Source organism: Pinus tabuliformis, chromosome 2_2, assembly GCF_031772625.1.
Source record: "Pinus tabuliformis cultivar Carrire ecotype Pingquan chromosome 2_2, CPIR1, whole genome shotgun sequence".
NCBI classification, from domain to species: domain Eukaryota; kingdom Viridiplantae; phylum Streptophyta; class Pinopsida; order Pinales; family Pinaceae; genus Pinus; species Pinus tabuliformis.
The window spans coordinates 1,081,263,031-1,081,287,745 of record NC_142300.1 but is presented as its reverse complement, the minus strand read 5'-3'; the positions used below and the strand labels follow the sequence as shown (position 1 = coordinate 1,081,287,745).

Here is a 24,715-nt window from a genome sequence, read left to right as displayed (position 1 = left end):
ATCTTAATTATAATTTACAAGACCTTACCCCAATATATCAGGCTAATTAGAAACTGGAACTTTTTTCAAAAAGAACTGAACTCTTACCAATCAGCGCATTGATGGCTGCAACAAAACCCTGACCAAAGTCAATATAAGCAATGGCTTAGTATCTGTTGGAAGAAATTATATATAGCTAAAAATGCATGATCAAAGATTTCATATTACAAGGAAGCACCATGATAAAACTCAATTGGTGAGACAACTGAAAGTATCCATGGCAAACTTGGCCTCAAGGAGTAGCAAGATGGGACCATAAACCCTTCACCCAAGACAAATTTCTTCCTTCCTCCTTCCCTGAAGATTTCAGACTTGATTGGCCACAGACAGAGAGAGATATGTGAGATATGATGTGTGTTGAATGAGCTCCAAGGCTTCTTATTTATATTAGATGATGGAGGAGCCAAGGGGTGCCTTTGTGCCATGGTGTCCCTTCACTTATTAAGGCCAACTTGAGGAAAAGCCCCTTTTAATTTTCTCTTGAAAATATTTAAATATATTTATCAAATGCCTTGATGATTGCTTGCCCAAATAAATTTGTTACATTAAATAATAATAATGAGAGGAGTGCCAAGCCAAATAGTACTTTCCTTTTATCAAATTTAATTCTCTTGTGGGGCAAAGTGGATTTTCCTTGGGGATGTTGGGCTCCTTCTGGGGGAAATTCATATTGAAGCTTTCAATTTTCAACACTCCCTCTCAGCGAGGGAGGATTTTCCAACTGCACCATAGATCTCAGCGCAGATGTACATGGCTCAACATATGGGGAGCTGAAAGCTGCACCATCATCTCATCTCAGCTCATCTCATAGAAGAAGAATGAACCACAATCAACGAAAGGGGAGATCTGTTAATATAGGTTGCCATTGATGTCAATATGGCAGTGTTTGTGATGGAAAATTCTTGTGACGTGTGTGGTTTCCCATTGATGCTCATTGATCATAATACTGCTCATGGAGGATCCAAGGATTGAATACAGACATAATAGAAACAGTGGAACCGAGGAGGAAAGATATCAGAAGCCATCAGAAGAGAAAGAGAAAGAGTAAAGAGGAGAAGCCATCGTGAAGCCAAAAAGTGAGAGGAAGAGTTCATTGGAAGCCATCAAAGAAGCAGGTTACGGAGCAACAGAAGCAGGTTATCGCATATGCCCAAGGGTAAGTGCTATCGGAAGAACAAAGAGCAACAACGATATCAGAGGAGTAAAGAAGAAAACATTGGAGGAGCCATATTGGAAGTATCGCATGTAATATATGCCCAAGAAGAACCGATAGGAAGAAAACAGCGGAGGAGCATAAACAGAGCTATTAGAGCAGTGTATCGGAAGTCATAGGAGTGAAGAGAAGCCATAGGAGCGACAAGCCAAGACAATGCAGATCTATCGCATATGCAAAGAGTAAGAGGAAGAAGTCATTAAAAGCCAACAAGAGAAGAGAAGCAATTTATTGGAAGTAGTTTATAGGGAGGAGTTAAGATATCAGCGCTTTATCAGAGAAATTATATTGTCATGTTATCGGCGGTTCTATTATATTAAGTTATGTAAACACTACTCCAACTCCTGATTGCAATATAATAGAGTCAAGAAATGAACGGCGGAGATCAAACCCAAGTGCTTGTGAAAGAAGAATGGCGGAGGAATAGATCTAGATTGTCAGATCGACAGATCTGTTAGATCGATGGTGATTAGCAACTGTGGGGGTAGGAAAGTACGGATTTCCTTGATCGTTACTGAAGTCCCGCACTCAATCCTAGTTGTCGATCTCATATTCAACTCTTAGATCACAGTCAACTACGGGGGTTAAGGCCGTTTTAATCCGTGTGCCAATCGAAGTCCCGCAAACCCCGATTGTGATATAAGGTGCGGACCCGATCGCTCCATTAAAACACTCCCTAAAGAAATATCGCATCCGTTGTATCGGAACTGTCATATCGCAAGACTTGAAGGGATGTTACGTTAAAACCCCCGATTGCGATATATATTAGGGACCCAACTGCACCATTACAAGATGACTTAATATAATATCGCATTCGCCGCATCGGAACTTTCATATCACACGTATTAAAGGGATGTCACGATAAAACCATCGATTGCGAATGTACTGCGGAGCCGATCATTTTATTGTAAAACTATATTGAAATATTGCATCCAGTGCATTGCAAGCTTTAAAGCCTTATCATGTCGAAACCCCGATTGTGATAGTATGCGGACCCGCTGCACCATTATAATACGTCCTAAAGAAATATCACATCCGTCGCATATCGCAAGTCTTGAAGAGATGTAATAATGGAAAACCGTTGATTGCGATAGAATTGTGGACCCAACAGATTTATTAACAATTGTTTAATATCACATCGCATCCACTCATTCGGAAATAGGGGCATCGGCAATGTTATATTGTGAAGCCAAAGGGTTGCGATTGCAGGAGTTTTATGAAGTTGTGATTGCAATTTAAGCAATGACGTGGCATGTGGGACTGCCAGACATCTATTATAATATGAAATCCTCCGTAAATAGAACAAGTTTATGAGTAATTGAATGAATATCCATAAGTCGGCCTCTCCTTCCAAATGGACATGTCCTTTGGTCATTGGTGAAACTCATATATATACAAGTTGAAATGCTTCACTTCAGGGAACGGATTTTGGGCATCTATCACAGAGAATAAAAAAGTTCACAACTCGTGAGCTTGAAGAGATAGAGGAAGCCAAGATCGAGAAGTCGAAAGGTCAAGAAGCCAAAGGTATAGCAAACGATGAAGGTACAAAAGAAGCTGAAGATCGAGTGAGAAAGAAGTAAGCTGTAGGTCCAGCAGGACAAAAGGAAGCCGAAGGTCCAACATGACAGAAGGAAGCCAAAGATCCAGCAGGACAGAAGGAATCCGAAGGTCTAGCAGGACAGGAGGACACCGAAGGATGAAGCAATTCTGTTGATTGGGTTAATCTTTGAAAGGCTCAGACCTGTGATAAATTAATCTATGGAAGAAGAACAGAACGCAATTTGAAGAACAGTTATGTGAAAGGAAATAAAGTTTCATCTGTCATCGTTTGAAATTTGAAGGGAGCAGTAGACAGCACCAACATTGAAGTGTTTGTGAGTTTGTTTGTTGGAAGTAGAATATCGCGACAGTAAGAGGTAACTTTGCAGACTTTGTGTGGGCAATATGAAGAGTTGTGAAGATTCCTTCATATGAAGACAGGTTGTCATTAATGATGTAACATGGACACTACAGTGAAGCTATAGATTGACAGAACTCAGTGAAGAAGATTTTGGGAGCAGAGAATTACTACCAAACATATCTTGACAAGATAGGGTCGAGCCCTTGGGGTTGGTGCCTCAGAATTGGAAGGATTGGTGTCCTTGGAGTTGGTGCTCCTAAATCCAAGGTTGGTGCCTTGACAAGATAGGGCCGGAGCCCTTGGGGTTGGTGCCTCAGAATTGGAAGGATTGGTGTCCTTGGAGTTGGTGCTCCTAGGACCTAAACACAAGGTTAATGCCTTGAGAAGATAGGGTTGGTGCCCTAGAGGTTGGAGCCTCACAAAAGACCAAGTTGGTGCTTGGCAACAAGTTGGAGCCTTATATATATTGTACCTGATTTATTGTAAAGATTATATTAATAAAAGCATTTATTCCTATTGTTAGTTTTGTGTTCTAAATATAAATGATTTAACTGGTAAAAATAACAATTGAAAAGGAATACTGATTCACCCCCCCTCAATATTTCCAAGAATTGGTATCAGAGCCAGTACCTTCACTCAAATCCTAACAGCCTGAAGGTTGATCATCAGAACACAAATGGCGAAGCCAAGGAAGAAAGTTTCCAATCCTCCTAAAGGAGTGTCACCCTCTACCACTGAAATAGAAGTCAATCAATTTGTGAAGGCTCCATGGTTCAATGGAAACTTTGATATATGGGAAGCTAAAATGAGGAATTTCTTAAAGACTCAAGGCATTGAAGTTTAGAAATCGGTGATTGTTGATAGCATGATGGATGGAGAATCCAAGGAGTACAATGCAAAAGCAATGAAGGCAATCTTGAATGGGCTACCTGATTCTATAAAGAACAATTAAGGAAAATGTTCGTCAGCGAAGGGTATATGGGACAAACTTCATAACCTTCACTCAAAATGAGCATTGACCATGACCACTAGTCAAGAAGATTATGGAAACCAAGAAGGAAATCCAAAACCCATCATAGAAGCCGAAAATGAGAATGATGACATCAAGGCTAAAGAAGACCTAGAAGACGAGGAGAATGAAAAATATTTTGAAGAAGATCTCCTCACTAAACTTATGGCTGCCATGGAAGAGATTATCAATTTGAAAAAGGAAAACGAGGAACTTAATAAGAAAGCACTAACTAGTGATCAAGACCAAACAAGGAAGAAAGTTCACCTTGTCAAGCTTCAAGTACAAGAAAGGGATGAAGAGCTTGCCAAGCTTAAGAAGGAATTTCATCAAAGCAAAAGAAAGCATCATGAAGAAGTCATATCCATGACAAATCAATTGGATAAAGCAAAGAAACAGGGAGATACCTTTTCAAGTCAACTTGAACAAAGGCACAAGAGCTTGAACAAACTTGAAGAAGAAATTGGTCACTACAAGGTAGAGGTCTCCTCTCTCAAATCTCAACTACAAGAAGCAAGAAAGTTAGCACAAGGAGCTGAGAAGACAATGGAGGAATTGGTAATCATAGGAGGACAGGTTGATGAAGCAGAAAAAGAGAGAAACACCATGATATACCAACTAAAAGCAAAGGATGGAGAGATCTTCAAATTAAAATCTAACATCAACCTTCTCAAGGCTGAAACATGTAAAGCTACAAGGATCAAGGAAGAAATGGAGAGCAGTCTAGCAAAAGAAAATGAAGAAATCTTCAGAATGAAATCAGAAGTCATCTCCCTTAAAATAGAATCAAATGAAGCAATATATATTAAGGAAGAGTTTGAGAAACAACTTGAATGGACAAATTCTTGAAAAACTCTCATGCCTTGGATGACATGTTCAGCCATCAAAGATCTCCATTTGATAAATCAAGTCTCGGGTATGCAAGTGAATCCTCGAGCAAGAATGATAATGCTTCAAACAACAAGGATATGAGGAAGTCAAAAAGAAATGTTGATGCTCCCAGTTTCAGCAAAGGTAAAGATAAGAGTCAAGGCAATAATGAAGGAAGTCTTGTTCCAAGAAGAAATGCAGATGTTGTCAAGGATGCAAGAAGCAATAATTATCATCAAAGGATCTCAAGGAAGAAAGACTTCAGAAGTACATCAAGGAAATCTCCATCTCCTAGGTACCAAAGTTTATTTCTTGGTTATTCTTATTCTTGTACAAACATTGGACACATGGCAAAAGATTGTAGGGCTTATAATGATCCCCGTCAATCTTCAAGAAGCAATTTCGCAAGAAGAAGTCATGAATTCTTATTCATGAACAACATAGAATGCTTCAAGTGTCATAACATTGGTCATATGGCACATAATTGTAACTTGATTTGGGCACCTTCTCAAGCTAGAACTATGCCAGATAAGAAAGTTACACAAGTATGGAGAAGGAAGCAAATACAATCCAAAAGTCCCTTGAACTCTCCAGCCAACAACACATGTTGTTGACCTGATCTTCGACAATCTAAGCATTTGATGGGAAGACTCTGCGAAAAGATATGATGCATACAATTTGGGGGAGCCTGTGATTCTTGATCATTATTGTAGAAGCTATTCGTGATAGGGTCCTTATGAAATCCTTGATGAGCTATATTAACAATCATTCTTTGGCAAAGATCATTTCTCAGGAGCACTACATTGAAGAACATGATCTTGTAACCATTCTTTGGACTGTTGTTGAAAATGTTTTCCACTTGATCATTAAGGATAAATTGGAACAGCAGAGAAGGCCATTCAATGCTAGAGAAATAGGGAAAACAACTATGTTGTTGGTATTACAGAAGTTGAATGTCTCGACTCAGGGAAATGATGTGAGAACAGATAAATCAAGAACAGTAATAGAGGCAACTTTCAAACAAACAGACACATCTGGGAATGGAGCTTGAAGCAAGAGCAGTTGGAAGAATCTAGCATAATTGAAGCATTGCAAAAAGTTGTCAACCAATAGAAAGAATTTAAAAGACAGTCAAGGATTAGATATTAAAAAAAGGGGGGAGAATGTTGTGCTGTCGAAAATAGCTCAGCAACTTAAGGAGAAGCACAAAGATACAAAGGAATCTTGATTTGAAGAAAGATAGCGAGAATGACAATTTTAGTGGCCTTTTCTCTTGATTTGGACTGTGAAGGCCTCTTAATTTTCACTGTGGAGACCACAGAATACGGTGTAGAAGCATAAAAATTGGACCTGGACATTTGGTGTATGACTATTTGGAGTTTGTTTTGAAGCATTGAAGTGGAGCATATTTAAGCATTGTTGAAAGTATTATGAAGAAGTTCAGAGACATGAAGAGGGGATAATGTGCTAGTTGATGATGAGGCAGCAATCCTTCTATCTTGAGTAAAAAGAAGAGCACCATGACAGGGGGAGTAACATACCCATAAAAATATTATATTCATAAAGAACAGAAGCAGTTTGACAAGGGGAGCAGTTCGACAGGGGGAGTCCTTGTGCACTCCTTTGCCATTGATGTCAAAGGGGGAGAGAAGAAGAATATTGCCATCAATGACAAAGGGGGAGATTGTTAATATAGGTTGTCATTGATGTCAATATGGCAGTGTTTGTGATGGAAAATTCTTGTGACATGTGTGGTTTCCCATTGATGCCCATTGATCATAATACTACTCATGGAGGATCCAAGGAATGAATATAGACATAATAGAAACAGGAGAACCGAGGAGGAAAGATATAAGAAGCCATTAGAAGAGAAAGAGGAAGAGTAAAGAGGAGAAGCCATCGTGAAGCCAAAAAGTGAGAGGAAGAGTTCATCAGAAGCCATCAAAGAAGCAGGTTACGGAGCAACAGAAGCAAGTTATCGCATATGCCCAAGGGTAAGTGCTATCGGAAGAACAAAGAGCAACAACAATATCAGAGGAGTAAAGAAGAAAACATTGGAGGAGCCATATTGCAAATATCACATGTAATATATTCCCAAGAAGAGCATAAACAGAGCTATCGGAGCAGTGTAGCGAAAGTCATAGGAGTGAAGAGAAGCCATAGGAGCGACAAGCCAAGACAATGCATATCTATCACATATGCAAAGAGTAAGAGGAAGAAGTCATTGAAAGCCGGCAAGAGAAGAGAAGCAATTTATCAGAAGCAATTTATAGGGAGGAGTTAATATATTGGCGCTTTATCAGAGAAATTATATTGTTGCGTTATCGACGATTCTATTATATTAAGTTATGTAATTGTAAACACTGCTCAAAACCCCGATTGCAATATAATGGAGTCAAGAAATGAACAACAAAGATCAAACCCAAGTGCTTGGGGAAGAAGAATGGCGGAGGAATAGATCTAGATTATCAGATCGACAAATCTGTTAGATCGACGGTGATTAGCAACTGCGGCGGTAGGAAAGTATGGATTTCCTTGATAGTGGCTGAAGTCCCGCACTCAATCCTAGCCATCAATCTCATATTCAACTCTTAGATCACAGTCAACTAGGGTTAAGGCCGTTTTAATCTGTGTGCCAGTTGAAGTCCCACAAACCCTGATTGCGATATAAGGTGTGCACCCGATCGCTCCATTATAACACGCCCTAAAGAAATATCGCATCCGTCATATCAGAACTTTCATATCGCAAGACTTAAAGGGATGTTACGTTAAAATCACCGATTGCGATATATATTATGGACCCGACTGCACCATTACAACATGACTTAATATAATATCGCATCCGCCGCATCGGAACTTTCATATCACACGTCTTAAAGGGATGTCACAATAAAACCCTCGATTACGATATGTACTGCGGACACGATCATTTTATGGTAACAACTCTATTGAAATATCCCATCCAGTGCATTGCAAGCTTTAAAGCCTTATCACGTCAAAACCCCGACTGTGATAGTATGCGGACTTGCTACACCATTATAATACGTCCTAAAGAAATATCGCATCCGTCGCATATCGCAAGTCTTGAAGAGATTTAACGATGGAAAACCGATGATTGCGATAGAATTGCGGACCCGACGGATTTATTAACAATTCTTTAATATCACATCGCATCTGCTCATTTAGAAATAGGGGCATCGGCAATGTTCTATCGTGAAGCCAAAGGGTTGCGATTGTGGGAGTTTTATGAAGTTTTGATTGCAATTTAAGCAATGACGTGGCATGTGGGACTGCCAAACATCTATTATAATATGAAATCCTTCGTAAATAAAACAAGTTTATGAGTAATCGGATGAATATCCATAAGACGGCCTCTCCTTCCAAATGGACGTGTCCTTTGGTCATTGGTGAAACTCATATATATACAAGTTGAAACGCTTCACTTCAAGTAACGGATTTCAAGCATCTATCACAGAGAATAAAGAAGTTCACAACTCGTGAACTTGACGAGATAGAGGAAGCCCAAGATCGAGAAGTCGAAAGGTCGAGAAGCCAAAGGTCTAGCAGACGATGAAGGTACAAAAGAAGCTGAAGATCGAGTGAGAAAGAAGTAAGCCGTAGGTCCAGCACGACAAAAGGAAGCCGAAGATCCAACAGGACAGAAGGAAGCCGAAGGTCCAATAGGACAGGGGGAAGCCAAAGGACAAAGTAATTCTGTTGATTGGGTTAATCTTTGAAAGGCTTAGACCTGTGATAAATTAATCTATGGAAGAAGTACAAAACGCAATTTGAATAACAGTTATGTGAAAGGAAATAAAGTTTCATCTGTCGTCGTTTGAACTTTGAAGGGAGCAATAGACAGCACCAGCATTGAAGTGTTTGTGAGTTTGGTTCTTGGAAGTAATATATCGCGACAGTAAGAGGTAACTTTGCATACTTTGTGTGGGCAATATGAAGAGTTGTGAAGACTCCTTCATATAAAGACAGGTTGTCATTAATGATGTAGCATGGAGACTACATTGAAGCTGTAGATTGACAGAACTCGGTGAAGAAGATTTTGGGAGCAGAGAATTACTACCAAACATATCTTGACAAGATAGGGTTGGAGCCCTTGGGGTTGGTGCCTCAGAATTGGAAGGATAGGTGTCCTTGGAGTTGGTGCTCCTAAATTCAAGGTTGGTGCCTTGACAAGATAGGTTCGGAGCCCTTGGGGTTGGTGCCTCAAAATTGGAAGGATTGGTGTCCTTGGAGTTGGTGCTCCTAAACACAAAGCTGGTGCCTTGAGAAGATAGGGTTGGTGCCCTAGAGGTTGGAGCCTCACAAAAGACCAAGTTGGTGCTTGGCAACAGGTTGGAGCCTTATATATTGTACCTGATTTATTGTAAAGATTATATTAATATAAGCATTTATTCCTATTGTTCATTTTGTGTTCTAAATATAAATGATTTAACTGGTAAAAATAACAATTGAAAAGGAATACTGATCCACCCCCCCTCAGTATTTCCAACAAGATCGATTTACCACAACCAAGTCCATGGCAGCCACATTTGGCATTGGTAAAGATCACACCAATGTGGAAAAAGTCGAAGTCAAGATTAATTCGGCAAGGGTCCAAAAGTTGAAAAACTCGTCAAAGTCGGGAGTTTTTTGAAAAAGTCGGCAAAATTAAAAAAAAAACACACAAAATTATTCATTTTTTTTTAACATCTAGAGTATCCACAACATCAAATAAATGCGTTTCCACATAAACATGTAAAGAAAGCTAATATATAATATGTATATGAAGTCTAATGCTACATCACATATCAAAATAGTGAATCAACTCCTGAATTTTGAGCCCTGTTCGAGTCTCAACTCTCAAGAGTCAAAATATCAACAAAAAATATAATAAATGTATATCATGAGTCATCTAAAATTCATCAAGTAATCAGTCACTGAGATCCTCTTCCCCTTTTAATTTTTGTTTCCGCTAATTGTATTAAGAAATAAGTCATGCATTTATTCAGTAGATTGTAATCTACATGGGTAATAAGGTGTCAGGTGGTAGGTACAATGAAAACCAACAGTGAGTATCACAGTAGATGTGAAAATTAACGCTTGGTGAATCCAAGCTGCTTATTTTCTGAGAAAACAGTAGATGTCAGATTATTAACCTAGCCTTGGCATCTATTATTCAAAAACTCTTGGAGGTAAAATCCACTTCTGATACATAACCTTTCCCCACATTTACAGGGAATTCACCACTAAAGAAGATTCCCTTTCAAAACGTGCTCTCATTGCAGGAAGGATCTTTGCTGTCACAAGATTTCATAGGTACTTTGTTCCTGTCTGAAAAATGGGTTCTTTTTTGAGGCACTGGTTTTGTTTTTTCTGGACAGGTTGTTGCTATTTGATCTTCATGGCCTCCTCTTTGTTGTTTCTCCTGGAAGCATTCAACAACTGTAACAATGTTTTTGATGGTGTGGGGTTCTTTCTACGGAAGACTGTTGTATGCCTATCCTTTTGGTACTTTTGTAATCTTTTGAAGGGGCAATGGCTGTTAGAGTCTAGATCACTGAAAGCCTGGAGGCTTAGCCAATGTATACTTTGCTTTCTAACTAGAAATATGAAGTATAAAGATTTGTTTTTCCTTGGAAAACAAAAACATATCTTAACCTCAAAACTAACAGATTACAAATGAGATTGCTATGCTCGCAAGAAGTATGACAAACAATACAATGCAATAACTTGAAAACGCATGGATGGAAGCTTCAATTTACAACTTTTTCACCTTTGCGGCCTCTTTATCCGCGGCCTGGGAAGGGAGGAAGACTTTTTGGGTCGACTCTCGATTAAATCGGGAGTATAAGGAAAAAATCGCGATTTTTTCCTTTGTGAAAAAGTCACCAAAAAGTCGGGGGATTAAATCGTTTAGTTCAAAAAATCGCGTTTTTAGGATTAAATCAGGATTTTTTGCAGACTTTTTCCACACTGGATCACACACACCCTATTGATCTCAAGGGCAAGCTCCATGACCTAAAGGAGTATATCATAGATCTCATGTCAGTTGAACAAATGATGTCTTGATCTATAGAAGAAGAAGAAGAATGATCCACACAACAATAGGGGAGATCGATTTACCACAACCAAGTCCATGGAAGTCATAAATGGCCTTGGTAAAGATCACACAGCGTATGTCCATTGATTGATCCTCACCCAACTTGATTAGCAGTAATCAAGTGGTAGAACACCTTGCATCCAACACTTAGGGAGATCAATTTACCATAACCAAGTCCAAGGTAGTTGCGTCCAACATTAGGTAAAGATAACACACACCTAAGTCTCCTCTCTCATGTGACCAAGATGGGAGGCAATCTTGACAAGCTTAACAGAGTCCACGACCTCTTTACAAGGGTGACTTGTGGGTAGGATGCAAATTAGGGTATGTACTCAGCCAACTCCATGGCGTTAAGGAGTACCCTTACCCAGGAGCCTCGCTACTCATCCCACTTCACCAAGTCCATGGCTAGACACAAAGACGGGAATAGCATATGCTTAGTGTTCTCAATCAGCAGTATTCCCTCCCAAGGAGGGATACATTCTACTGCATTGCAAGATGATCTCTAAAGAATAAAGAACTTTTCTCTTAGCAAAGACTTGGTGAGAATGTCTCCAATCTGCTCATCTAGTGAAGCCTCACTCTTCATTGCTGCAACAAGTCACTGTTGGAGCCTCATTGCTCCCTTCGTGCTAGAGCCTCATTGCTCCCTCTGACCATCAATGTTGCACCTTGTCTGACAATCCTATGGATAGATTTTGAAGCCACACGACTCACAATTTAGACATACAAGATGAACAAAGTGCAATGGAAGTCCACTACCTGCTCATCCAGGAAATCAAAGCAAGACCCATACTGAAGCAACACCTCAATGTGTTCTTCTTGATGATCAGCATTCCTAGCTCACTTGCAATTGGCATTGTTACCACTCAATTTACCAGGGGTCCTAGGAGGGTGCCTAACAGAGAACTACTAGACCAATTGCCAACAATGGGACAAAGACCCACTATCACCTCTATTAATGTCCCCTACTTTTTCACTGATGGGAGGAGTCTCGACATAAGGGAAATCACTTGAATGGTAGGATCAATAGCAAGGTGTGATGTGATTTCCAAGGCCCATTCAAAGGAGAAGGTCAAATAATGACTCAAAACTTCAAAATAAGTTAATGGCTCTCCAAGAAAGGCCTATGAGGATACCTAGACCTAAGAAGAAAGGTTATTCAATTACAAGGGAAACTCCTAGATTTAAGGCTTCCTAGGAAGAGAAGACCTCTCTAAGGGATTTGTAAGATGATTACCATAAAAGGTTTTAACACCAATAGAGAGACCTACGAAAATCTAAGCAAGGCCTAGGGATTTAAGAGAATGATCTTCAATGTGATTACTAGGTCAAGCAAGGAGAAAGGGAAGGTCAAAATGATTAACTCCCTTTGATTTTTCAAGTGCACGTGACCTTCAATGCTACCACTAATCAAAGAAGTTTAAGGGTGAAATCAAGGTTAGAGATAGGGGTTGAGATTTCTCTCAAACTAGCCACGAGAATTGCCTCAAATTTGGAGGGCTAATAGAGGACACGTTACAACTCAATTTAGTAGAGATCCTGTTACCCACCATTTTGTGGGTAATATCCCTAGGAGAAAAAAAATTCCAAGATGGTCCTCAGTCGGCAACCACCAGCCCCTTGTAGCCACCAGCTACCTCATTGTGCCATTTTCTCTGTTGTCTGAGCTAGCCATGTTGTCCCTCGCCCATCTTCCATGATCATATATTTGAAGGTGGGCCCCCCAAATCTAAACGTATGCCTTGTCATTTTGAAATTGAGTATTGTAGTTTTCTTATCATGGACACTTTTGGGCATGGATTAATACGGTACTTGGCGAAAACAATAGGTTAGGTTTGCGCTTCTGTCCCCTAGAACCCTTTTAGGAATTAACCTTGGATTCTAGTCCTGTGGGATCTATTTTACTGAACATTTGGTTCCAGGGATGGTGTTTCATGGGAAACCTCGATTTTGGTTGTGTGGTCCAACTCCCTTATCCACTTATATTCCCCCCTTTCCATTCACTATTACCACATTCATCATTTCTCCCGCCAGGGTCCACATTTCTCCATTGTGTCCAAATAGAGTTGGCTTGCCCCTTTCCCTTGCCCACACCTTGGGTCATGGCTTGGAATGAAGCCCAGAGGTTGACGCAGCTGAAAACAAAGATAAAAGCATATATGGCCACATTCAACAGGAAAATGTACCACAAATTCCAAAAGATGGTTGGGACAAATATATTTAGCTCATCGGCAAAAACCAATAGATGAGCTCTACCACATCATCATGGCCATCACCCTAGCTCCTACGGGTTCTATGAGCCTTCTTCATCATATAGGAACCCATGATTGTCCCAACCCCTGGTGAGCGATGAACCGCCCCACCTTAAAAGGGGCAATTCACTGCTATATCTTATACATCATGCTCTAACCCCTTGGGCCCCGAGCAGTTTATCAAAGAAAATCACAAAGGGCAAAAGACATACAAAGAAGGGTGGAAAAATCAAGGTCGGCGCAACTCATGTACCACGATTGCTCCCTCCTACACATTTTAAACTCAAGTGTGTGCTTCCCTATTATTAGCTACCCTTGTACCCTAGCATGTGGCCCAGGGTTGTCCCCCCTCATTCCCTACTTCATTCACCTATCTATAACATGCCACCACCTTTTGAAGGATGTAGCTTGACTATATTATCCCCTTCAGAAGTAGAAACCACCTAATAGGATTATTGGTGAATCCCATTTGGAGTTTAGGAGACACTGGCACACCCGAGGCCCATTATGGAAGGGTAGGCCATTATGAAGTCCCCACCTGTCGTCCATGATTAGGTAAGCTCATTTACTCGATTTCTCTAATGACGTTGTACTGGAGGGCTAGGGGACACATTAGATCTTATGCAGGATTGCATATGGTTTCCATCTTGGATTTGGTCTCCCTATATGGGGTCCTAATCCTCCAGAGGGCTATGTTGGCACATGTAGGGTGAACATTGAGAGCCATGGGCTTCCACAACAGCAAATTGCACTCCATGGATCCCCATAGCCATTCAAAGATTGCTCGTGGTTCACTTATTGGAAGAGGAGGATGCATCTGATCCATCATGCCTAGTTGGTCGAAGATCTACACCATACACTTGGCAGACGATCCAGGACTTCCACGATGATGTGGTATCACCTACACTATCATCCTAGCCCTTCCAAGTGATCTACAAGCATCTTCGATTTGTTTGGAGACCCATGAGGACACTTGTGTGCCCCCACATGTCATTTGGAGCACCACAGATTATTTCAAGGGGCCAACCTCTTGTCCACTACTTTTGAGGGTCCTACTCTTCATTGTGGCACCCATGGACCTCATTAAGCCTCTTAGAGGGCCTTACGACATGCATAGATTATTATTTGACCTCTTGAGAGGCCTACCTTTTCATTTATGAGCTAGTTTGGTGGGCTTGTCACCAAAAGTTGAATTATTAGAACATTATTTTACTTTTTGGGCTTATGTAGGCCAAGGAGGCTAATTCGAACTCTTAAGTTGTGTATAAATACAAGTGAGATGAACTCATTTGCTCATCATCACTTTCGTTTGGATCTCATATCTCTCTCGAGATTTTCACACTTTTTCTAGAGGATGATTTGGAGCTTTATGGATGAGTTTTGATGTGTGGATATTGGTTTATCTTCTCTTGGAGCTTCCCTCTTGTCAATTGTGAACATAGTTTTTAAAAACTGGAACCGGTGACCGGACCGGTCCATCTAATAAACCGGGTTTCAATCTGGAATCGGTCAAACTGGGACTAGTTAGGTCTAAATGAACTGGCTTTAAAAAAATACATGAAATAATTCGTTTTTAATAATAAAAAAACTACTTTTAAGATTTAAAACCATGATTCCAAACCAACAGAGACAAAATATGCAAGGTTTTCTCATCTATATACCATGTAAAGGTGAATATATCAAAATAGCATCAAGTGCAATACATATCAGCAACAAAATACATAATCAATGAGGCTCTAAATGGCCTCTAGAGTCCGAAAACAATGCTCTAAGCTATGGGGCCACTGACCTACTACAAGTCTACATATCAGTGATCAACAACATGATCACTCCTCATCATGATCAAACCCATCACTGCTACTAGACAAGAGACCATCAACATGAGCTACATAAATAATATGGCTCAGAGTTTGAGGACTCCTAAAACTCCTTTACAACTTTAGTAGTAGTAGCAAAAATAGACATCAAAACTACAAATCGCTGGTCAACATGGTCATTCATGAAACTCATCATTGATTCAACGCTACTAGAAATACATAAACATCATCAACAAGAGATACATAAACATCATCTAGCTCAAAGCCTTCAAACTTGGATTGCTCAACCTTATAACATGATAGAAATTGAAAAGGTTTAACATGCCTAACCAATGATTTTGGTTTGAGTGAAGGGTTCATCTCCTCAACCTTATAATGTGGTAGAAAAAGATTATCATGCCTAACCAATTGTTTTCCTTTGAGTGAAGGGTGCATTCTTGTTAAGGCCATGGTAGAGGAGTTCAACAATCAATACCACCAACATCAACAAAGTTCAACAATCAATGCCACCAACATCAAGGTTCTTAAAGGGCTTCATGCTCTTGATCAAATGCCAATCTCATACCCTCACGCATGATAGAATAAAATGGAAACATTGCAAACACCCAAACCATGAAATCCTGAAAACCATTAAGTCTATTGAATTTTGAGTGAAATCTAAAATTCTAGTTTCTCCATATGAAATCCAATGAGGTCGAAACCACTCTCAAACATCCTATGTAATTTCATGGTAATGTTAAAAATTTAAGTAAAAGGATGAAAATGAAAATTAAAGGAAATGTCACTTAATTTAACATTACCATTAATTGCCAACATTGCTAGGGTTGAGATGTGTCAGGAAAATGAGATGGTAGGCATGTTTTTCTTGGAGGGACAATTTTTGAAGGAAAACAACCCCAAATTTCCCTCAAAATAGCTTCAAAACTCACAAAAATGCATCTTGTGGGGTTTATAGCTGGCTTGGTAATAAACCGACCGATTTATGATGGAACCGGCTGGTTTGACCATAAACCAGCCAGTTAGGACCAGTTTTTCCAACTTTTTTGGCAAAGGGAGGGGTCAAACAAGGTTTTTCTGCCGGTTTGACCCAGTCAACTAATGAACCGGCCAGTTTGACGGTTGCCGGTTCAAACCGGCCAATTTTTAAAACACTGATTGTGAATGGTTGGATATATTTTGTTACATGTAAGTACATGCTTTTTAATGTTATTCTTGTTTACTTTTGTCATATATGTTGGACTGGGATTTTCATTGTTCTAGGGCTAATTGTTGCATGCATTTACTGCTTAAAATTGTGGAATTCGTCTCTATTATAGCATCTCTCAGTGTATGGGCCATGTAATATGAGTGAAATCTCCTAAGGGTAATTCTATCAAATAATTTGACCTTGATAAGCCATTTCCTTTGCACATCGAAGTATGAAAGCTGCAAAGTTGCTTCTTCTTGACCTAGAAGGCTAGTGAAGTGATCTTGAGGCCTCTTTGACTGGGAACCAAAAAATCCTACACATATTCATCATAAACTCCATTCTCCCAAAGATTAATGCACTGATCTACCCAAGGTGGTCGCTAAAAATCATATTATTTCACCTCCTTCCAAGTCTAGCCAATTTAGGGTACCTAGGGCATCAATTTCCCAACAAGCTATTGTTGGCATTATGATGCATGTGTTGTACTTGATGGCAACCCTCTCATAGAAGAATATCTCTCTTATGCATAACTGGGTGAATCTTCAGAAGAGATATCAGATGTGACTGATGGAGGACAGCTCAAAGGAATCAGATGAGGAATCTTCATAAGAGATATCAGATGTGACTGATGGAGGACAGCTCAAAGGAATCAGATGAGGAATCTTCAGAAGAGATATCAGATGTGACTGATGGAGGACAGCTCAAAGGAATCAGATGATAGTTCTAAGTGTGACAAGTTAGCTTTGCCATCAAGTCCAAAGGGGGAGATTGTTGGCATTATGAGATAAGTGTTGTCCTTGATGGCAAACCTCACTGATGACAAATCATAGTACAGAAGGTCAGCAGCAAGGAATTGATGATCAGACTATAAGAAGAAGAGAAAGTTCATACACGCAGGTTCGTTAAGCCCAAGTCGCGTGTACACGCAGGTTGGCTTCAGCAAAAGCGCGTGTATGTGGAAAAGTACCTTTGGTCCATGGCGGTTATTCCTTGGAAGTTGTGCCTATGGTTTTGGACCTTGGCATCTCGGCGGACGTGTTGATCCCTAGTTGATGGTATTGGATTTCTATGGTTTTGGCTCTTGGTATTGAACAAGGCCTAAGGCTATATAAGGAGAAGGAAATCATTAGGCAAGGGCATCTAAAATGTCTTGAATATCTGATGAAGCATTAGATCCAGTATGAAGGTTATGGTTGATGATGCATTGCTTGATCTGAGCTAAGGAGAGATCTCATTGGTTGATGGAGAACAAGATCTAAGGAGAGATCGGGATCAAATGGTTTGAAATGAACTATCTTTATGATGCTTATTCTAGATCTACATACTGACACATGTATTGTTCTATAAGTGTTATGAGTATGTCTGATGTCTGGTACAGCTGCAAGTTAAGAGAAACTATTTTTAGATCTGTACGCGGGTTGTCTTTGGCAAAAGCGCGTATACACGCGGGTTTGATTCATCGAAGTAGCGTATACATTGTAAAGCTTGATATTTGAAGTTGCAGATGGATCTGATGGTTATTACAGAGTTCTGTGTCTGCTCTGTGTTCTGGTGACTGTTGTTAACAGGGTTTCAGTGATTCAGGGTTTAATGATTGTTTTTGAGCTTCAATGATAGTTATGGGTCCAGTATGAAAATTGGATGAAAAGTGGCCTTACAGATTATGTGTTGTGCTTCAGTGTGTCCAGTCTGAAAATTGATGAAACGTGGTACCTGGAGGTGAGAAGATTGTAGGCAAGCACCTACGTACTAGTATCTAAGCTAGTACAAAAGCTAAAGGAGATCTTTGGAGCATTGTAGCAGGTAGCAGCCTGCGTACTAGTAAATGGATCGGCTAGTACAAGAGCAAAGGGGGTTGTAGCTCCCGTACTGGTATAAGACTGCACCAGTACAAATTTTGTAAAAGGATTTTCTTATTAAGAAGAAGATTGAGATGACTTGCAGCAGGTGGTTTTCACCCACATTGGGTTTCCACCTTATATCTTTGTGTTCATGTGTGTGGCTCTTGTGTGATGTTTTGTTCTGTTATTCTACACCTGTTTACTGTTAATATGCTTAATAATGATCTGATGCATTTACTGAAGATTAAGCTAACTGAATTATAAGATCTCTGGATATACGCGAGTTTCATTAGACACAGTAGCGTGTACACGCGGGTTCACTTAATTGAAGTAGCGTATATGTTTCTGAGTATGAAATTGAAAAGTTTGATTGATCTGATAATACTGATTCACCCCCCCTCTCAGTATTATTTCCAACAGCTATCCCTCTAAAAAGTTCGATCTCTTAGGGTCTCCTACTCTGGCCTTTCCTCAAGCAATCCAATTTTGAAGCCATTCTAATGGTGGAGTTGGGAGAAAAGCCAAGCCCTAGCTTTGGGATCAAACCTTGGCCTTCCATCCCCACCTTGTCTAGGGTAAGAATATCATTGGTTGCTACATTCTTTCCTCATAGCCTGGACTCGGTCCACTTGTCCCGTGTGGTCCCGTTCCTTTGAAGGATCATTCTTCAAGAACCACCCGGGATACCAACTCCAACAAATATTTTAGGGATTGGAGAACTCCTTCACAAGTCTTATCTCATAAACCTACCCCTCAAATCCTCTCTTCCTTTTCTGAGAATACATAGTACCTTGCTTAGGAAGCAAGCAAGCTCCATCCTTCAAACTCTTCTGGGAAAGGGTTCATTTGGGTCACTCATATCCATTCATTGAATTATCCTTCATTGGAGACTCCATACATATCAAATCTCCTCCCATCGGTGAAAATCCGTAAATAGAAGGAAGCTTTAGCTGAGCTGATAGTGGGCTAAGTCTCCATTCGTTGCCCTTGGCCTAGCATTTGCCCTTTAAGGATCCCCTTTCAGGCACCCTGCTAGTTTGAGTGGTAACATTTTAGTGTCATTGTCGAGGAGGGAGCAGGTCTGCCTCCCTAGTCAATCATTGAGGAATTGATTTTGTTAGCGCTTGAGATTTCACCCTAGGCTGAGGAAGGTAAACCTTCAAGGCAACATCAAACCATTTCACCTCGTAGCTAGCCCTACGGGGTATGAGAAGGCTCTCTCCGGTCAATCTCAGTAAAATATTCAATGGACAGAGATGACCAATACAATGACACTGATATTAGGCTAGTAAACTGATAAGGAGGGTTGATTTAAAGTTTTTGGGGTTTTTGGTGGCAATTGGAGGGAGTGCAATTCAGGGTGTGGGAATTTGACACAGTTTCTGCAGGTGGGTCTTTGGGGCAAGGTAGGAGTTTGTGCTGATGCCTTTAGCTGAGATGGATGATCAAGGAAGAATGATAAGAAGGCTAAAGAGGGCAAACAATGACTTTGAATCCTCTCTAGACAGTGGAAAACATAAACATTAAACAAATTTGAAAGCTGAGCATGGCAAGCATGAATTCAAACTTTATCACTTCATTTGTTTAATAAGCTGCAGTAAAGAAAGAGATGGAACACATAAACACACTTACAATTACAATAAGAGAACACACCATCAACACAAGAGTCCACAAGAATCCCAATGATGTCTGCAAAACCCTGGTCTTCCTTTTCCTCAAATTGCAGAGATACAAGTAAAATATACAATAGGAGCTTCTCCCTCAAAAGTCCAACCATGAAAATGAGCAAGAGAAGGCATAATATAGATGATCTAACTCCTTTCCCCACCTCTAGGGGTCGAGCTCAGCTTCCTAGGAGCTGTTTCAACTAATTCTAAACTGAGAACTAGATAATAGGCAGTGAAAACAACTTGCCTCTAAAACTTAGGAAACCTATCCATGCATTAAATATTTACCATTTACATCTAAGAAACTTCTAGAAGTGTCAAAGGAGAGTAAATGTATCCAAGTGCTATGAAAATTACACAAAAATCCATCATTTACATGCCTCAAAAGTCAACCAAAGTAAAAACAGTGTTTTGCTGGCCGAACTGGTCAAAACAGTGAAATTTCCCTGAGTGGTCGCGCCCCTCACTTTGACTGGTCGCGCGCATTGACAACTCTGTTTGAGGGCCTTCCCGGTGTCCAAATCAGGGGCAAGATAGCTCATTGAAAAGGTCTGTGAGTCTACTTTCCAACCCCACTAGAATTTCTGAATTTGGAGTTGATTTGACCCCTCAAAAGTCATTTCTCCCAAGGCAGCTTTCTGCAACTCAAAAAAAAGGGGCAGAAAGTCAAAATTTGCATGTATTTTGAGCTTTTGGAAGCCCAAATCTTCATAAAATCTGGAACCCATTCATAGGCAAGTGTATTTTTGCATGACAATTCCAAAAATGTAGAGTTTTCCCCGTTTTGAGCTTTCCCCATGACTGGTCACGCACGGGGTGAGACCACTCAAATGGCCAAAACCTGTAAAATTCTCAAAAATGCCAAAAATGTCTCAAAATTCTCAAAATTTCTTGGGTTTGCTGCTAGGAGGATGCTAATGAGTATCATCGTGAGTGAGAGAGGCCTCAGCGAAGATACGGAGCAGGTTGGTCTTCTTCTTCCTCCTGCGGGCCTCGGACAACTTCCTTTGGAGTATCTTCATCTTTGCTTTGCAAACATGCATTCTCGCCCAAAAATGATTTTTTCATGTTCCGTAGCAGCCTCTTGTCTTGGTTGGCTTTCTCCAACAGTCTCTCCAAGTGTGCATTCACACGGATAAGCATGGATTCCCTCTCCTTGGGCAGCAAGTCACCGGGCCTCCTACGGTTGATGACTCGGTCACTTCGAATCCTCCACAGCTCATCCAACTCTTTCTCATCCTCAAGTTGCTTGTTGCGCTGCTCAAGATAGTTTATTGTCCATTGGGCCATGTCAAGCTTCTGCTGTAACAAGCGGTTTTCCGCCTCTCTCTGTCGGATGATCTCATGCAAATCTGAAGTGGGGGAGTGAGCATCAAGGTCAATGAAATCATGATGTGTATCGCCAACTCTCTCGTCCTCAACCATGGGCTGCTTGCCCTCCCGTACTGCCTCTGCTGATGAAGAATGCGAGGCCCCTTCCACCTCATGTGGAGATAACACTCGCTGACCTGTAGATGATGATGGCGAGACCCCTTCCACCTGCTGTGGAGAAAGTACTCGTCGAGCTACTGCAAACAAGGTCCTGTGACCTCTCTGGTAGGTGACCTGAGGTGAGGAAGCAACCTGTCTCGGAACAATGATCTCGGGTCGGTGAGATGGACCTCCCTCCTCATGAATGGCCTCTGGCTCTGGTTGTGGCTGTGGTGGCACTGTAAAGAACTCATGAGAAATGAAATCTGCCCATGGAATGCCCTGCTGACTCAATTGATGGGAAACAATGAGCTGGATGAGACCATGATGGCACAAACTCCTATGCTGCTGAGCTGGGGACTGCCTCTGAAACACGGACACCATCCTCTGAATGTCCTGGAAGAAGAAAACCGGGATGTTCATCATCCTCACTCGGGTAAAGTGCATCAACAGGCGAATGTGACAAGAGAAGACCTGTGAAAATCTTCCCTCGCATGTGAAGTAATGCATGATAAGCCGCATGATCGGAGCATACTCCCCCCGGAGGAATCTGAAGGGAAAGACCCCTGACAAGTGACTCATGAATGCTGGCCTGACATATGGCTCAAAATAAACATAATCCAGCATTTTGCGCTTGGGCCACACCTCACCCACATTTGGTATCCCGGTAGCCTCTGAAATCACCTCCGGAGATAGTACAAAATTCACCCCTGCAAGAGTGACCTGCCCATCATGAAGGTGCAAAACAAATAAGCGGGCCAACTCCCTGTGGTGCTGAATCTGGGCAAACCTCTCACAGAACTGAAAACATGACATATAACGGAAACAATTCACTGCCATAGGACAGGCCTGCAATTCTGCCAAAGAGGTGGGTTCCTCTCTCCTATGATGACCACCTTTGACACCCTTACGAGGCCTCTGCTGTACCTCGATCTCTGTGGAAGAAGACCGGTCATCACCTTGCTCATAGGTTTCAGTGGTTGACATGGTGCTTTTGAGCAAAGTGAAGCAAATAGATAGAGTAAACTGCTGCCCTTGCCTGCAAAAATGCTGAGAAGTATGCTGTTTTCAAGGGGAAAAAATCATAAGGGAAATTTTAGGGGAGGGATTTTTAATAAGGAATGGGAAAATATGTAAAAACAGGGATTTTTAAGGGATAATTCACAAAATGTCAAACATATCATCTCATCTTCCATCATTAGGAAATCATTTGAAAAGAAATACTTTATTAGTGAAAATACGTATGATAGTCATCAAGGGAAAGGACATGCATTTGCAACAGGAGTATAGGACACCATAGATAGCTTGCTCCTTTGAGTTTTTTGTTTTTTTCAATGTACATCATAAGGTAAACAGTGTTTTTCAAAGGATTTTATGTACATAGGGGAACAAGGCTTCTTTTACATCTTGTCATAAGGGAAAAGGGATCTTAATTGAACAGGATTTTAGAGAAGGGGTAGAGAGGAAAACAGGGCTTGGTTTTGGGGAGACACAACAATATTCTTTTGCAAACAATATTTACAGCAATATGTCCATTTTATACATATACACAGCTGCATTTTTCTTGTTTTTGCTAAGGATATGCAACAACAGTGTGTCTTCTATTTTCCAATGACTATGCCCAGCAATATCTTTTTTTATTTGGTCATTTTGCTATATTATTGCTCTTTTCTCTTTTTACATAACATTTTTATCCTTGTTGTTGTTCATTTATTTTCCTTGCCGTGTGGAGGGTATTAGGGTTTGGGTAGAATGCATGAAAGGGCATTAGGGTTTTGTAAAGGGATTTGGGGGAGGGATAGGGTTTTAGGAATTTGGGATGAGAGATTTAGTATTTATTGCAATTGAGATAAGATATATATGACATTTGTGAATTTAATAAGAAACAAGGAGGGAATAAATAGGGATTTAAAGCCTTGAAAAAACATCAACCCTAGCATAATGCCTACATGAACAAGCAATCACCCAAATCCATTTCTCCTTACATTTCTTGGTGATAAACATATATATGCAAGCCCATCATTTCATGTTCCAAGCATTCAAACGCACTAGAAGACCCTACCTCGATCAGTTGAGCAAGCAAGAGGGCGATTTAGTCAATTTGGAGTGGTTCTGTAGAAGACAGCTTGAGTGGTCGCGGCCCTGCTCTGAGTGGTCGCGCCCTGCCTGAGTGGTCGCGCCCTTTAGAAAAATACACTGCAGAGGGGTCGCTGAGTGGTCGCGCCCCACCCAACTGGTCGCGCACTGAGCCTGAGTGGTCGCGCCCCTGAGAATGACTCCAACTTTCTGCAAATCGCCTCTTTTGACCTCTCACTCGTTTTTGCAAGCTCTCAAATGCATAATGAGGCTGTTTAGAGGGAAATTTACTCTTTATAGGCCCAATTTGAAAAAATTAACTTACCAAACCCACTTTCTAATGTTTTTGTTTTGACATTCACTTTTAACACTGTTTTGAGTTCACTTTGTCCTGAATTTGACTTTTTGGGTGCTTTAACTCCGTTCTTTTTGCAGGTTGACCATCTGATGGACTCTGGCGAGGAGACCAGGGTTATTGCCGGCATTTTGAAGAATTTTCCTTATTTTTTGCAAATTTCACATGACCTTGGGTTTAAAAACAGGTTTTTTAAATCCAAGGTATAAATGAGTTGTACCTGATGAAAAAATATCAATGGAACATATTAACATACCTCCTTCCGGCTTGCTGGGGACTATTAGACCTCTGACTCATGACCTTGCAGTGATTTTTGACCAAAACCCTAGACCTAAGACTTGGGACTTCAAGACAAAAATAAAACAAGTGTAACACAAGCTCATTAAATGATATGACCTGATCCAGCAAAGCCAAGAAGGGAACAAGGACCAGCTCCTCCATCAGTTTTATGGCATGCCTAACGGGATGCAAAACTGATACTGATGAGACACCTACCTATGCACATGCAAAGAGTTTTTTGATCACTGATGGAGGGCATCATGACCGACACTAACAGATTCATTGACGACATTTATAAAATATTCCTCTGACAACTCCACTCATTGTCCAATCCCCTAGTTTACTTAAAGGTGACAACATTCCTCCTTTAACTAGGGACACTGCAAAAAGGTGGGAGCAACTCCATCACCTATTAGAAACTCTCTTTTCCCTGAATTTGAGAAGTTCAGTGATACATCTCCAAAGATGCCATCTAGTTCAAGCACCGACTCCGAAAGGGATCAACCCAAGATGACTAAGAGTGAAAGACACTTGGTTAGTGTCTTTGCCCCTTTGAAATTGGGTAATGATCCCAAGCCATTACCTGAAAAATTTAACCGATGGTTGCCCAAATTCGAAGGGGATGCTACTTGGAC

At 40.7% G+C, this 24,715-nt stretch overlaps 1 protein-coding gene across 7 annotated transcripts in view; it reads right to left on the bottom strand.

Annotated features, from left to right (window-relative positions):
- The window catches only part of LOC149197137 (Rhodanese/Cell cycle control phosphatase superfamily protein), a 263,884-nt gene that overhangs the window by 36,129 nt on the left and 203,040 nt on the right, over positions 1–24,715 (bottom strand). For all 7 annotated transcript variants that reach the window (XM_089405744.1, XM_089405743.1, XM_089405746.1 and 4 more), the window contains one exon: positions 88–118. In XM_089405744.1, the coding sequence (XP_089261870.1) occupies positions 88–118 (31 nt within the window). The remainder of the gene's footprint in view (positions 1–87; positions 119–24,715) is intronic.